General features: G+C 38.1%; 1 protein-coding gene across 6 annotated transcripts in view; it reads left to right on the forward strand.

The window, feature by feature from the left end:
* Nucleotides 1-15,314, forward strand: part of PRKCZ (protein kinase C zeta) — a 90,615-nt gene that overhangs the window by 14,218 nt on the left and 61,083 nt on the right. For 5 of the 6 annotated variants that reach the window (XM_083752667.1, XM_083752662.1, XM_083752665.1 and 2 more), the window contains exons 4-5: nucleotides 1,926-2,015; nucleotides 2,951-3,001. In XM_083752667.1, coding sequence (XP_083608793.1) covers nucleotides 1,926-2,015; nucleotides 2,951-3,001 — 141 coding nt within the window. Of the gene's footprint in view, nucleotides 1-1,925; nucleotides 2,016-2,950; nucleotides 3,002-8,559; nucleotides 8,700-15,314 lie in introns of those variants that run through there. The other variant, XM_083752666.1, reaches the window with a different exon arrangement.

Raw genomic sequence — 15,314 nt, forward strand, 5'->3', positions numbered from 1 at the left:
CTTGGTAGGCTGAAGGAATGCATAATAGCTGATCCTGTTCTTGAAAATCCAGGAATTACCTGAACCTTCCCTCAGACTTGTTACATAGTATGGGCACCTGAATGTTACCATTCTGACTAATCTTGGTAGCCAGCCATAATTTTGTATTTAGCCCACTGTGTAATCCAGTCCCATCATAATATTGTACGTAATCATATTATCTGCATTTTAAGAATTGCAATACAAATTGAGTAAATGTCTTGGGGGAGGATGGACCTGATGTATTCAAATTATAGCACTTCCTTCCACCTATTCCCAACTACAAGCATTGATTCCTCACCAACTCTTTGAAAGATTCTATCAGTGGTGTCTCCGAAAAATGTTATGCGTCACTTGGGAAGAAAGGTGAACTAATGTCAGTGTACTGGAAGACGCAAAGATCACAAGTGTCGAAGCAATGATTCTTCAACATCAACTTCATTGGACTGGTCAAGTTGTTTGGTTGTCTGATTATTGTCTTCCAAAGCAACTACTCTATTCCCAACTTAAGAATGGAAAGCGAAATACCGGTGGTCAACAAAAGAGGTTTAAAGATGCTCTCAAGGCAAATCTTTTAAAAAATGTGGTATAAGCAATAATAACTGGGAAACACTGGCCTGCGAGAGCTCCAATTGGAGAACAGCTTTTACCAAGGTTTTACGGACTTTGAAGAAGCATGAACTCAGGGTGAAAAGGAGAAACGAGCTAAGAGGAAGGCACCTTTGGCAAACCCTCACTGTGATCAACTCCCACCCATAAACCTATGTCCCCACTGTGGAAGGACGTGTGGATCCAGAATTGGCCTCCAGATTCACTTTTACACTCACTGTTAAGACTGTTTTCATGGAAGACAATCTTACTCGACTTTGAATGATCGATCACCAAAGAAGACGAATCCTATGCACACTTATCTGTGAATAAGCTCTACTGAACTATCTTCTGAGTAGACATGCATAGGAAGAGTTTGTACACATGGAGGATTTGCTTTACAAAGGTTCTCCTGCCCATTGTAATGCAGCCTTTTTTATTTATATTATATTATTTATATATATTTCAAAATGCTTGCTCTGTTCTTAGGTTTTAAAGTGCTAGATGGAGCTGGATAATGTCAAAGGAGAAGAGTGTGCAGCTTTGCCCTGTGGGATTCCCCGCCCCCCAACCTCATGCATTTTTTCTGTAGTCTTTTATTGCTGTTACAATTTAGACTAAGCAAACACTTTCATTTCTAATGTTGTGAACTATGAACTTAGGAGGGTCTCTCTCCCTTCGGATAAAGCTGACTTCTCCCCTTCTGTTTTCAGTCTGGAACTAGCAAGGATTCCATTTAGCACAGATAATTGGTCCTAGCCTTCAGAGTGACTTGCTCAACTTCTGCATCTCCACACCTTGTAATTTGTTCTAATAATCCATATATTTGGAGGAGTTGAAGCTCTTCTGAGCCTTATCCTTATTGCCAGATTTGGGAGGAGCACCACCATGGCAAGTGGATTTCTGGAAACTTTGTGCAACTAAGATGCCTATGGCAAGAATACCAAAGCACTATACCTGATATTCCAGATGCATAGGTAGACCCATCCCTTTCCAAAAGGGATGGAGATTATCTGGAGAATTTCAGGTGTGAGAAGCTACTCTTAAAAAAACCATTTGACTACACCCGCCAAGTGCATGTGCAAGTACTTTGCATGGGCCTCTCTGAATCTTGCCTTTGTAGAGGGATCAACTTCTCTCAGCAAAATCAAGAACTTGTTGTCACTGCTTGGTTTTGCTGAGATACTGAATTAATCTATGTTTGCCGTCAAAAATTCCAACCTACACTCCTGACATTTTAAACAAAACCATGAATTGTAGAGCCATGTAAATTTGGTTACTTATTCCTCCTCGTTCTCATTCTCATTTTCTTTCGGTAGGTGATCCATGTACCATATCATCTCAGATGGAACTGGAAGAAGCATTCCGTTTGTACTGTCAGCATAGAGATGAAGGGCTCATCATTCATGGTAGGTGATGGTGCTGCCTGAAACAATCTGTTTAACTTTAAACAGCAATTTTACATACCTTTAGTAGTCAGTTTTACTATTTGAAGCTTTCGACAAAAAGTCTGGCTGTGCTCTTTTCTGTCTCCTTTTGGAAAGATTATATAATGCAAGTTTTGCTACTTAAATCTTTTTAGTCCTGGATATGAGCCTATCCCCTCACAGCATCTTTCTATTCCCATATATGATCTTATCTCTCACCACTCTCCAAGCATGTACCTGTCTTTCTGTACAAAATTTTAAAAAATCCAATATGTGCATGTAATGCTCTCCATCTTGAAATAACCCTGTCTAAACATAGCTGGTATAGCTGTAAGATCTGTTTTCGTTGGCCGCTTAGCATTGGGTCCAGCAGAAATATTTGATTTGATTATTTGATTATTTAATTTCCATACTGCTTAATATATTAAAATATCTCTCAGCGGTGTATAATAAACTATGAAATTCATATGAATTGGCTCCAATATCCCCTGTTGCCTATGTCTGCCAGCCTTGATGTCGTTTTGATGTGCAAGCTCATCCGTCTCATGTTTCAGTTTTCCCCTCTTCTACATTTGTACTTCTTTATTTTAAAGTATTCCTCAAAAAGCACTCTCTTTATCTAGTACTCTTCATCCTATAAATCACTTCTTAGCACCTATTGCTTCTGCAAACATTTCCTAGGTCACCACAGTCCTTTTTTTTTTTTTTGCCTTCTGTACTGACTGGATCATCATCTGTGCCATTTGAAACCCTGTTGTCTGCAGCTTTGTCCTAAACCATATATTTTTAGACACTGCCCTGCCTTTGTATTCTTCAGTTGTGGAAGTAATATATGATTATTGTTTTTGGATAAAACAGTGAATGGCTAAAAATGTTATTCATTAACACATAAATATATACTTTATGTTTTATTGCAGTTTTCCCCAGTGTTCCAGAAAAGCCAGGCATGCCATGTCCAGGAGAAGACCGTAAGTACTTGAATGTGGTGGTCCATTCTTTTGTGTGTGTTTGCATTACAGTATAAAATACCATCTTATCATTGAAAATATTTTTGTTATGAAAAGCATGCTTGTGTCCTTCAGAATGCTTGTGATGTACTGTGAAGTGTGTTTGAAGGTATTTAATTTATTTCACTCATTATCACATTAATAAGTGGTAATGCTTCCAGCATAGATGAAAAGGATAAATTTATTGCCTGTTACATAAAATTGTTTAGCAGCTGAGCAGCACTTAAACTTATAGTTCTTTATGCACTAATCCTTCTTCTAAAGTTGTGAAAGTATTAAAATAGCATTTTATGAGAAGAAGTTGGGCCAGAGTTTCAGATATATACATTAATGCATTAATATGCATTAATATGGGTACCTTGGGTACCTTACTTTTCCAAGTGTGGGTGGTATGCAAATAGATGCTGAAAGTGTCAGATGTATAGTGAGGTCAGTATAGTATTAGTCTTCTGGGGCTGAAATACTGCAGTTAGTTTGTTGGATCCAGACTAACTGGATCCAGTCGGACTTAAAGTCTGTCCAACTTGTCTCATGGATTTCAGTAAAACCTTAGTTTCATGAACTGGATCCAACCAATTTTATCAAACTATAGTCAACTCATGGAAACAGTTGCAACTAATTTGTGTAAACTGCAGAAGACACTACTAAAGATAATGCTCAATGTTCATATTTCAGGGTGTCTTCATGTCACATTGTAGCATGATATCTATATTTTAAAGTAGAAAGAAAATTGCACATAGCATCCCAAAGTTTGTAAACATTTAGTCTGTATGCAAATAAGCACATGACTAATTCCTTGAGCCTGAGGGAGATTAGGACTTAATGCTTCTAAAAAGAGCAGACCCTGTTGCTAAATGACATCAGTAGAAATTTGTAAAACATTTGTGATACAGCATTGTTGAGGAGGGCCTGCTGTTCAGGAGTGGGTGGTAGTTTTTAAAAACCTTGAGCTACTTTAGGCGTTTACCCATAAAAACAAAAAAAAAAAATGGCACAATTAGAGGCCATCTGCAAGCCACAATTTGAGGCAGAGTTATATATTTTATTGAACCAACCACTGTGTAACTGAAGTCTTCCTTGGCAGGTAAATAAGCCATGTCTGTAAGATCCCAGGATATTATCTGAAGGTACATGAGACCACCACTTTGCAGAAGCTAAGCAGGTCTGGTCAGTACCATGGAACCAAATGCACACTGTCTTGGGTTCCATGGTGGAAGAAAGATGGGATATAAAATGTCAGGGATATATAATGTCAGGAAATAAAGTTTTTGTATTCAGAAGTCTGGATATCCCTTTATTCATTCATCTGCTGAGGTTGGTTCAATAAAATCTATCTCCTTAACATTTTTTTATTAGTCTGCCTGCCCACGTGTTTGTGTTAGTAAACTGGACTAAAAGGGGTATTTGTGTGTGGAGCTCAACTTCTATGAAGCTTCCCTCCCTCCTCCTGGAGGTTATTCCTGCTACAAGATATGTTTATAACCCTCTTCTGTGGAATCGACATTAATAATAACGGAGAATTCTGGAAAGCAAGCAATTAGTCCTAGATCTACTGTTGCTATAACAGAGCAGTTTTTATGGACCATCTAACAAAATTAAAACATACAGGTACCTTATGTGCCCAGGTCCTTAGGCATGCCTAAAGCAGCATTTGAACAGCAGAACCCCTAATTCCCTTGAGTTTCAAAAGCAGACTACAGCTTATGTGTGAGGGGAGGGCTGCCATTCAAGCATTACATATTCAGAGCCCCTTATATGTATACGGAAGTAGTTGTGCCGTTCCTGCTCTGTAGTGAATCAAAGCTAGAAAGGAAAGAATCACATACAGGTTTGGGGTATTGAAAGAATCACATCCTGGAATTTACTTGAATAAACTCTAGTTGTCTCTTATAAACTGAGAACAAGGAAGATTTATTCCCTGGTATTTAGTTACAGGAAAATCTTCAAAGCATCGTGGCAAGATTGCTCAGTTTTCAATGACCTTAATAGAGTGAAACTAGAAATTGGTGTCAGAGAAATGCTTGGTGATCCGATTCAATCTGTGTCCTCACTGACCATTGCTATTATGCATTCTGCTTGATGAGGGTAGACCTAGGATCGATTCACACAACCCTTTTAGCATGTCAGCATGCAACTTGATGGTGCTCATTTCTGATAAGACTATTTCAACATATAATAAAAAGTAGATTATCAGTCCTTGAATTTGCCCTCCGAAATAAGAGGCTGCTAGTAAAATCTGATTTTCTTTTTGCTTATAGGTAGTCAGCATTTGAGCAGAAAACTGAAGGCTGAGGATGACAGTGTTACAGAGACAGGGTTGGCATGCTTTTAAACATTGAGGGTCATGCTAATATATCCTGAGATAGAAGATTGCAGTGAATTTGTGTATAAACCAAGATCTTAATAGTCCGTATATTGTACTAAAATGCCCCAGACTTTCCATTCAGCCTTTCTTTAAATACCCTTTATGCATGGCACACCTTATGGAGTCTTAGGATAACAAATAAACTGGAGTTTGGATAGCCAGGGAAACAGAACTATGTCCTTGCAGTGCAGATGGTGTACTGTGGGTATAGTAGTAGTATAGTATAGTAGTAGTAATGCCTGGAAACCTGTGACCACTTAGCTCAGAAATAAATGAAATCTCTCTGGGGCTTCTTTACAGGTCCCAGTCTCTTCCAGCTATGGTAAATGAAATAGTACTAGCTGTTGAAAACAAACACATTTCTGCATATATTCATGATTACGAAAAGTGGCTTTTAAAAAGGCCCCTAGACCAAAGCCTAACGCTTCATAGTTTGGATATACCCCTTTAATTCCCTCATTGAATAACTATTCAAATGGGTACTTTTATTAGGGCAGCAGGTACTTTTGTGTACATTGTTGTGTGAGGCTGTGATCTGAAAAGCGGCTTATAAATACTCTGAATAAATGAATAATAAAGACAGTTAGCTTAGTACTCATAGAGGTCTTGATTTGACAGGCACATTTATAAATTATGGATCTGTATAGACTCGGTTGACCTAGTTCTTCACTGGTATGTAGAATGCGCACGCTACTGCTGTGTTAGTGGTCAGGTTGAATCACACTTGAATTGTTTGAAAAGCCTAGTAGGATGCAGTTGGTGAGTGACTTCTTCAGATTTGTGTTGAGAAGGTAGATATTATCTGTATTCTATAGGTATGGAACCTTACTGGAAACATGGTGTTGAGAGAGCTGCCTGTATTACTAAGCATTAAAGATGGTTACCAACCAATAAATGGTATTGGCTAGGATTAATTATTAACTGTTCAAACAACTGGGCCTGTACTGCACACTTGGACTATGCTCAAGTGTGAGCAATGCTTGTATATAAATTATCTGGTTTCAGTCAACGTCATTAGCAGCATTTTAAGTGTCATACAGTCAACTGTAAAATAAAGTTTTATATGAGCGATGATATAGTATGAATCTGCTATATTTATATTGATAAATTTCTCAATGTAAATAAAGTTGAAACTTTAAAAATCTTTTATAAACATTGGTTTAATTGATTTTAAAATTCTCACACATTCTTCTGTCTGGTGTTTATAGTGAGCCGTATTTAAACTTCTATGCTGGAAAATTATTTTCAGGGATAAGTGAGAAATTTTAATTCTTTGTTCACTCAAAATATGCTGCCACTTAAATTAGCAATCTGTTTGTGCAGACTAATTTTCTACAATTGTACAAAAATATGGACTTTCTGGAATGAGTTGAATAGAGAGCAGTTGGACAAATTGTCCCTCCCCTCTGCTTTACGACTCCACATATTTTATATTAGGTTATTAAAAAATAGGTGTTTTATCATGATTTGTGAGCAGAACCCTGATTTCTGGCCTTATTTTTTGAGTGTGAGCCTGCCTGTTTACATTTTTTTTTTTGCCACAAACTTTGGTATACATGAAAGCAGTAGTTGTTTCCTTAAATGCTTTTAACTTACTCTGATTTTTAGAGTAAACTTTAGTGATGGCTTTTTGCTTTGGTTCCATTTGAAAATAAGATGTGATAACTATATTTTCCTTTTAGCAAAGCTTTGTATTCTATTACTTCAACAGAGCTATTTTGCATCTGTTTCAAGCAGCCATTCTAAATTGTGTTCCTGAAACATATTGAACAAAATTTTGTTCAGAAGCTTAAATAAATATTTCAGGCTTATTTTATTTAATAATGTAATCAGACTTTCCTCCTACTCTTATGAGAATCCCATCTGCAAACCACAACAGTCTGATAAAAAATAGGATTTCACCATTGTTCAGTCTCTGAACTCATAGTGACCCTGTTTGTGTTCCCACCCCTTCACTTCCTTGTCTGAATTATCACATGTGTGTAAATGCTATCTTTATTCCTTAATCAAAGGTCCTGGGTATGACAACAGCAATTTCCTTAATCAGGACTGATACATATGCAGATCAAGTTGGAATTCTGATCTGTGGAGTAAGGTTGTAGAGTACTGGAGCTCCTTAATGCAGGTTCATGTGTGCTAATTGATTCATTGATGTAAAATGAAATTATCTCTCTTGGATGTCAAATGTTACCCACTTGCCTTCGGGCCTTGGATGCATTTATCCGGGCTAAGTATTTAGGAAATAGTTAAAACCACATTATGAAAGGTGGTTGAGGCACTCTGTAGGAAAAAGCAAGTGAAGCCTTATCTACTACTTTATTGCCAAGAAACTGGCTCTGGGCTCTGTGGTGTTGGAGGAGTAACTGTGCAGCTTGATGTGGCTGCAGTATCATTTATTAAAAAACAAACTGTGGCTGGCAACTTTGAGTTTTGAATTGGCTTTCGGCCTCTGATTTCTTGCCTATGGAGAACCATAACAATACCTCTGTTGTAGCTGCTTGCTGTGGCCTCGTGAATGTATATTTATTAGCAAAGTCTCTGTCCATAATATTACAGGAATATTTGTTCTTTCTGTCATCGGCTCCTTGACATCCATGCCATGTTTTAGTTTGTGCCTCAGCTGCTAGCTACAGCCTCCCAAGGGAGCCAGTACCACCCGTGCCTGGATACATGAGGCAGAGATGTGAAAGAGAAAGAACAGGATAACCAGGCTTCCATTAAATATTTGTTCTTAATGTTCAGGCTGATTCTGCCTGTCGCCCTTTCTGGGTGTCTAGTCCTATTCACACAGCAGCATCAGTGAAATAAGGGCAAGGGGAAATCTCATTGCATGCCTACTGCATTGTAAAGCATAAAGAATTACATGCTGAGGAAGCAAAAGAATAAAACCCAGTGAGTAATGCATTTCTTTTCTGTAGATTTTATGTGCCTTTACTGTGATTGTTGTGAACCGAAGCCATTGATGCAGTATGTCTGTGCATGTGGTGCAATAGATAATAGAAGTCAGCATTTTGCTTATCTAGCTGCCTTAGCCTACAGTCCTCCTCTGCAACCACAATTGCTACAAACACAGATTTCGCCGCTGCCTCTTGCGTGCACTGGGATGTGGCTGAAAGAGCTCTGAGACATAGTGGGGGGTGGGGGGGGATTTGCCCTGAAAAGACGTGTTCTTGCCAGGTGACGGATTTTTTTTGGGGGGGGGCACAGAGACCAGACAGAGGAGTATGCAGAGTGAGTGATGCTGCTACTGCTAAGAGAGATTAATGAAGGAAATGTATCCCAAAAAACCTGACGGTATGTGAGTTGGGGCCTGTTTATTTGAGAGTATTGTTTTCTTTATTTCGCAGATTTGTTTAGTGTTTGGTTTAATTGGTTACATTTGAAAAAAAGCTTAAAATGAATTAGTGTATTCTGTCGTCATGCTGAGGAGAAGTCGAATGGTACTGCATTGCTACATCAGACTAAATCAATATGTTTAATGGTCAAATTGTATTTTGTACAGTAGCTGATGTTAACGTATGCTAGAGCTTTATTTGATATTTTTCAACAGAGGACTGGAAGGGAAGAATCATTTTGCTCTTGTTTACGGTATAGTAGCCCCCCCCCCCCAATGTCCTTTTCAAGTCATTGAGCCACAGAATCTGATCAAGGAATCTAATCATATTTATTCACAGGAGTCTTCAGCCATAAAAAGACTATCTTCTTTTGCCAGGTATATATTTTATATTTGGTACTGGTATTTGTCTATTGGAGCCGGTTGTTGTTCCTTATGATCCATTTGCCGTATATTGCTGTTGAAAATTAAATTCTAGGTCTTAAATGGTTTTCTGGTGTTTAATCAGCATGTTCCCTTGGGAATTTTTGTTCTATCTGTGCAATATATTATAAGGACGTAGTACATGGTATCTTAAATGGAAGGAAATAACGGCTTGTGGCCTGTAAATATTGTGCAACTCATACAGGCAGGTTTTCCCTTTATTTGTTGCTGTATTAGCAGCAATGATTAGGTTATTCAAAGCACGTGAACAAGACCCATCCCCCAGTGAAGAAAAGAGTGACTGCGACTATAGAGGCAGCTCTGAAGACATAGCTTTGCTTGCAGAGAGCATTTCTTTTGTACTGCAACTACAGTACTAAGAAATGAGGTTTATTGGCTAGACAGATTGTGTGTGGGGGAGTAGTACAACCGTTTTTGTAAAAAGTAAACAGTTACGTAGGTATTAGCTGTACCACTATTTATCAGCAGTGCTGAAATCCCTGATCTGCCCCTTTTAGTGTGCTTGTGCTGTGTGTCTCCATCCTAACCCCCAAAGTTCATACATGTTTTTTATCTCTGAAAAATAAATGGGGAATGGCTGTCATATGTCAGATTTGTTTGTTTGAAACAAGTTACATGACTTCTTCCTCTTTAATTGCAGTAATACTTTTCTCTCTTTTTTTCCGTTAAATCTGAAATGACCATAGCATAATAGCTGGGATTCAAAGAATCACACAACTATTCTTTATGTGCTCATGGTGGCATTTGGCTTCTGTTTCTCAAGTGGCAGCCCTTCCTGTCATGTGGCAATCTACTTTTAAAATCTGAGGGCTTTCAAAAGCAGAGTGTTAGCTTACATATGGACCTGCTACTTTGGTCATACCTGTGTTTGCCCTTGACTGCATCTGAAGTTCCTCTTTAGACATTGGTCTGTGTATGGAAAACTCTTTAAAGGGGTACTATTGGTTTGACTTTAGAAAGCACATTTTTACATTTCTAGTGTCATAGGATTATATCAAACTACTATAAGTTTTACTCACAGTAGACTCATTGAAACTAATAGACCTTAGTCAAATCCATTAATTTCAGTGGACTAGGATTATCATTGGCTGCAACCCAGTACTGTCATAAACTTTAAAATGTATTGGTTTGCATATAGTGGAAGTTTAATTTTAGGATGTCTAGTGCATGGCTTTTGTTTGTAAGTTATACTACATAAAATTAAATGGCAAAGATGGCTTATTTTCTTACACACATCTCAGCTCTGCCTTGTAATAAATTGCTCTGTCTTCTAGGGCCAGTGTCAAGGTAATTTTATTCAGTCCTTTACTATCATCCCTTAGTTAGTAATAGTTAGTTTCAAAACCTGGTTAGAGAGAATCCTTGTTAGAGCTAGTCTTGGTTCATGGTTAATATTGGAGTTGACCTAATCCTTAAATAATAGTTAAGGCCACGGGGAGAGGCAGTTTGTATGTGAGGTATGTGTGCATTGTGCAATCCTGTAAGCTATAGTCATAGTTAAGAGATTGTGAGTGTTATATCTTCACTAGCACCTTCATAATGCAATGTTCTTCTTAGACCTGTACAGCTATCTCAAGCTCAAGCCTTGATTTTTAATATATGAACTTTTGACAGACCTGTTAATAAATTGCTTGACTGCTTGTTGGCTCAGATGTGCAATTGTGCTGAACTTGTTAAATAATCATTTTTCTTTCAGGGGTAATAGAGTCATGAGCAGTGTGCTCTGGTAATGAGAATCTCAAGGATATCTAACATAGTTCTTAAAAGGTGAAAGGTCGTACCTAACTGCCCACAACTCTTAATTCAGCAGTCACAGCTTTGTAATTTCATAGAAAGTTCAGAAGAGGCCGAATCTACAAATCAGTGACTGTATTTGCCTTTGATGCCAAACCCAAGGTTGTGATCCTGTGGTTGCTGGATTACAATGTCCATCATCCCTGACTATTGGTCATGCTGGCTGGGGCAGTAATCTCAAGGTCACAGGTTCCCCACCCCTGCACCAAACTGTGGTTTACTGTGATGTGCATGAGCCACAGTAATCATCAGACTCACATGCTCTCCCCTTCTGAATAACCAAGAGAAGTCTGGAAGCTTTTGCTTTCTGATTGCCATGCCATTCAGAAGTAGAATTCTGGTTTACCTGCGATTAGTTTCAACCAACTAGCTTTGCATTTAAAAGTTGGTTTATTTACTATTAAAAATAGTATTAACCACAGTTTGTTGCTCTAGTGACCCAGCAAGCAGCAGCTAAAGAGTGAAACTGAAAACTTCCCAACTTCCAGCTAGACAAATCTGAATCTTTCTTCAACCCTTTCCTGTTTTGCATGTTGCACTAAACCATGGTGTAAATGCAGCCACTGACTCAGTTTGTATGTAATGCTAAGTCAAACTATGGGTTAGTTTGAACAAGCAAATATTCAGGTTCCTGAAGAAGATATTATGGCTCCTTTTCTCTTCCCAAATCATTTTACTTCTTGGCTGAGTTAAGGTACAGCTTGTGGTTTAGCTCTCTCTAGACAAACCTTGAGCTGAAATCAAAGTTTGTCCTATGATTTATAGTTTGTGGTTGTCTGGAACAGTTGTACCATGAGCCCAGATTCAGATAGCATGCTAAGATAAACCATGGTTTAATTCAGTGCAGCAGCCAAATGGTTGGAGAGAAGCAAAGTGGTGGTCCATATTTGCTCGTTGATACTAAACTATGCTTTGGATGTGTGTCAGGTGCAAATGAGAGTGTTGTCTTCAGAGCTGAAAAAAAGATGTGAAAATCAGTTTTCCAAAAGTTTAACTAGAAAATGTGCAGCATCTCCTATTGTGGAAAAATACCACACAAACCAGTCTATAGGCATATGTCTAATTCAGATATAATTGATAATGTTTAGAAACTTCAAGTGTTTGTAATTTGATGCAGTAATAAATAGTACACATGACCTATTATCATTAAAAATAATAATTACAAAAAAGTTTGACCGCTCTCCAGGAACCCACTTGTTTGCATTAAGGCATTGCTTGGCTTATTATTATGTGCAAACTGGGCTGTAGCAAGGACTAGAACAGTAGTGTAACTTTTGTTCTCAAACCTGGAAGCAGGTCTGATTGAAAGTGAATGACATAATTCTGCACATCAAGCAATAGTGGTCAAATGTATACATGTATTTTGCTGTTGCTAGGGCAACTACTATTTACTTGTGTACTGGCCTCAATAATAATTTGAGAAACTTCAAGTAAGGCACTTAAAGTTTTATAGAAGTCTGCCAGCCCTCAACACCCAATTGCCATCCAGTTCTGTTAAGAAACAAATAGTTTATAATCTTATTTCTTCATGGTTTGACAGACAGGAGAATTGCATTTTAAATGTAATATATAAAATATTGAACTTCTGAGAACTCATGTATAGTCAGAATTATTTCTTGGTTGAAACCAACAGATAAGTTGTGAATTGATTTAGTGTGAGGCTTTTCTTAATTTGCTTTAAACTGTTGCATTGTTTCCTAGAGTTGGACTATAAAGGAAACATCTGCAATTGTTTGTTTATAGTGACTTTCTGAAGCAAGTTGCTTTGCCCCTGGTTGAAATGATTGCTTTTTAATGTGGAGATGTCTAAAAATTTCTCTTGTAGTGGAAATTAAAAGTACTTACATTGTGTCAGTTAGGGTTGTAAATAGCCACCTGTGTGTTGAGTAAAAGTCACTTTAGGTGACCTGGCATGGAAGTCCTGCACAATGGGAAAAAGTTAATTCTCTTTTCTTTCAGAATCTAACATAGATATCTGTTGACAGGTGGACTAATACAGATTTCTGTTAGATGATAACATTTGCAGATTTATTGTAAGGCTGCGTTAAGCACAGCAGCTTTTTTAATTTCTGACTGTTAGACAAGCAAAGTGCTACCAGCTGAAGCAAAAATTGCTTAAATTTCAGACTCATTTGATACTCTTGTTATGGCTTAATACTACCTGAAAGAGCCTTGAGCTTGTTCATTCCTCTCTCCAGTGTAGCTATGAAGAGATTAAAAGTCTTTACTTCTGTTTTTCGCTAACCACACTTTGGCATTATGTCTGAACCAGGACAAAAAGTGGTTAGTCTTAACTAAGGTGTACCCTTGTGGTAGGTAGTACTGTATTCTCAAATAAGTATACAGATATGTGTTTTTTAGTACAGCAGACAGACACACACTTGTTTTGGAGAGCAAAAGAAAGTAATTCCTTTTGGACGTTAATTTACTTTCTCTCTCACCGCCTCCATGTCTGTGCTGTGTAACTAATCTCTCACCTTCCCCCCTACCCCCAATTTTTTCTCATACAGTTAGAGAAAAAACTTCTTTCTCCCAAGTTATGCAGAAACAAGCCAACTTCAAATGTTGGTTAATGAAGCTAGCTTGCTACAATAAACCATAGTTAACTTATGTTTAGTGTTACATCTAAATATTAAACTGCAGTTCATTGAAAACTGAAATGAAAGCTTCTAATATCTTCAACAAGAGGAGGGAGCAAATGAGCCCAAGGCTCATGCATGTAACATTGAAACATGTCCAAACCGTTGTGTTTAAATCCAGTCACAATCTGGAATAGTGTGTGGTATGGCTTCAGCTGGCATACATTATAGTAGTATTTACTCAGGGTAGGTTTGGTAGGCCATCCTGCTGTAAAAATATTAGTCATGTTGGTGTAATCTGTGTCTGGAAAACTTAAGCCTCTCCTGGCCTTAAAGGTCTGCTAACCCTTAAAGGTAGCACAGTGGTACCTTGGGTTAAGAACTTAATTCGTTCTGGAGGTCCATTCTTAACCTGAAACTGTTCTTAACCTGAGGTGCCACTTTAGTTAATGGGGCCTCCCACTGCCGCTGTGCCGCCGCCGCACGATTTCTGTTCGCATCCTGAAGCAAAGTTCTTAACCCAAGGTACTATTTCTGGGTTAGCGGAGTCTGTAACCTGAAGCGTCTGTAACCAGAGGAACCACTGTACTGAGTCCCAACCTGCAGTTCTGAGCTGGTTGTATGTTTGTTTCATGATCTCTGTCCAAGATTGTATCCCTTTAAGGCTAGGAGGAAGGTGGGAGGAGTTCACAGTTGCCTCTGTACTGCCTGGTTGCCACTTGAGTTCTTGCCTATGGCAATTGAGCTTCCTGCAAGTGAGCATGCATGTCTCCAATGGGAAGGCATTCATAAGACATAGATGGTTGTAGAGGGGTGAAAGGCATTAAAGTGTGAGTTTCTGCAAGGCAGAAAGATTAATGGAACTGTGCAGCATTTATGCAATTGGACTTTTACAAGCAAGCATTTCTTTTAACAGGTAATTAAATGTGGGTCTTAAAGCTGTATATTAAAGAAGCATCTGCTAGCTTTACATAGTTGAGTGTTTCAATTAATGATGATAGATATGGTAACCTGTATAATTTTTTCCCCTTTAAAAAAGCCCATTGGATTGAGTTTACTTGTGTTTAATCAACTAGGAATTGATCAGGCCATATATCTCAAACCTAATGTGGAGGGGATGACATAAGCTTGTTCTTGATAACTGAGTATGTGGATAGATACTAAAAGGCCCTGTGGGTGGGGCAAAGCATAAAACATATTATTGGAATATGTAGTTTATAACTAACAGTTTTATCTGTTCTTATAGTAATATATTCTGTTGTTAGGATCTGCCCTGGGACCTTAAGGTGAAGGATGAGTACGAAATCTAAAAAATAAATAATGACATTTATTGCACTATTAAGATAGCATTGGTTTGCTGTTTCTACTATGTGTACTTATGGAACATTAGTAGTGGAGGCCATTTGGCAGTCTAAATAAAGGAATATATGGTGTTTGATCTGAAATAATAACATGGGAAATGTAAAAGGTTATTCAGTCTATAAAAGTGCAGGAAGACAAGTCCTGTCCCCTGCCCCTTATGTGTTTAAGGGATGCACATCCCTGTTTCTTTTCCCTAATGAATATTTTGCTGTCTTCCATTGCATTCCTCAACAAAGCCACTATGATATTTCCAAATCTTCCTACTTGGTGTATTCAGATGAACACAATGCCCTATCCCTTAGCCAGAATTACAGGAGTGTTATGGGATACCATGCTTCTTTTCTTGGCATTCATGACAGCTAAGGGTATGTCAGCATTAATGCTAGTCATAGCTGA

This window comes from Podarcis gaigeae (genome assembly GCF_964106915.1).
Source record: "Podarcis gaigeae genome assembly, chromosome: 8".
NCBI classification, from domain to species: Eukaryota; Metazoa; Chordata; class Lepidosauria; order Squamata; family Lacertidae; genus Podarcis; species Podarcis gaigeae.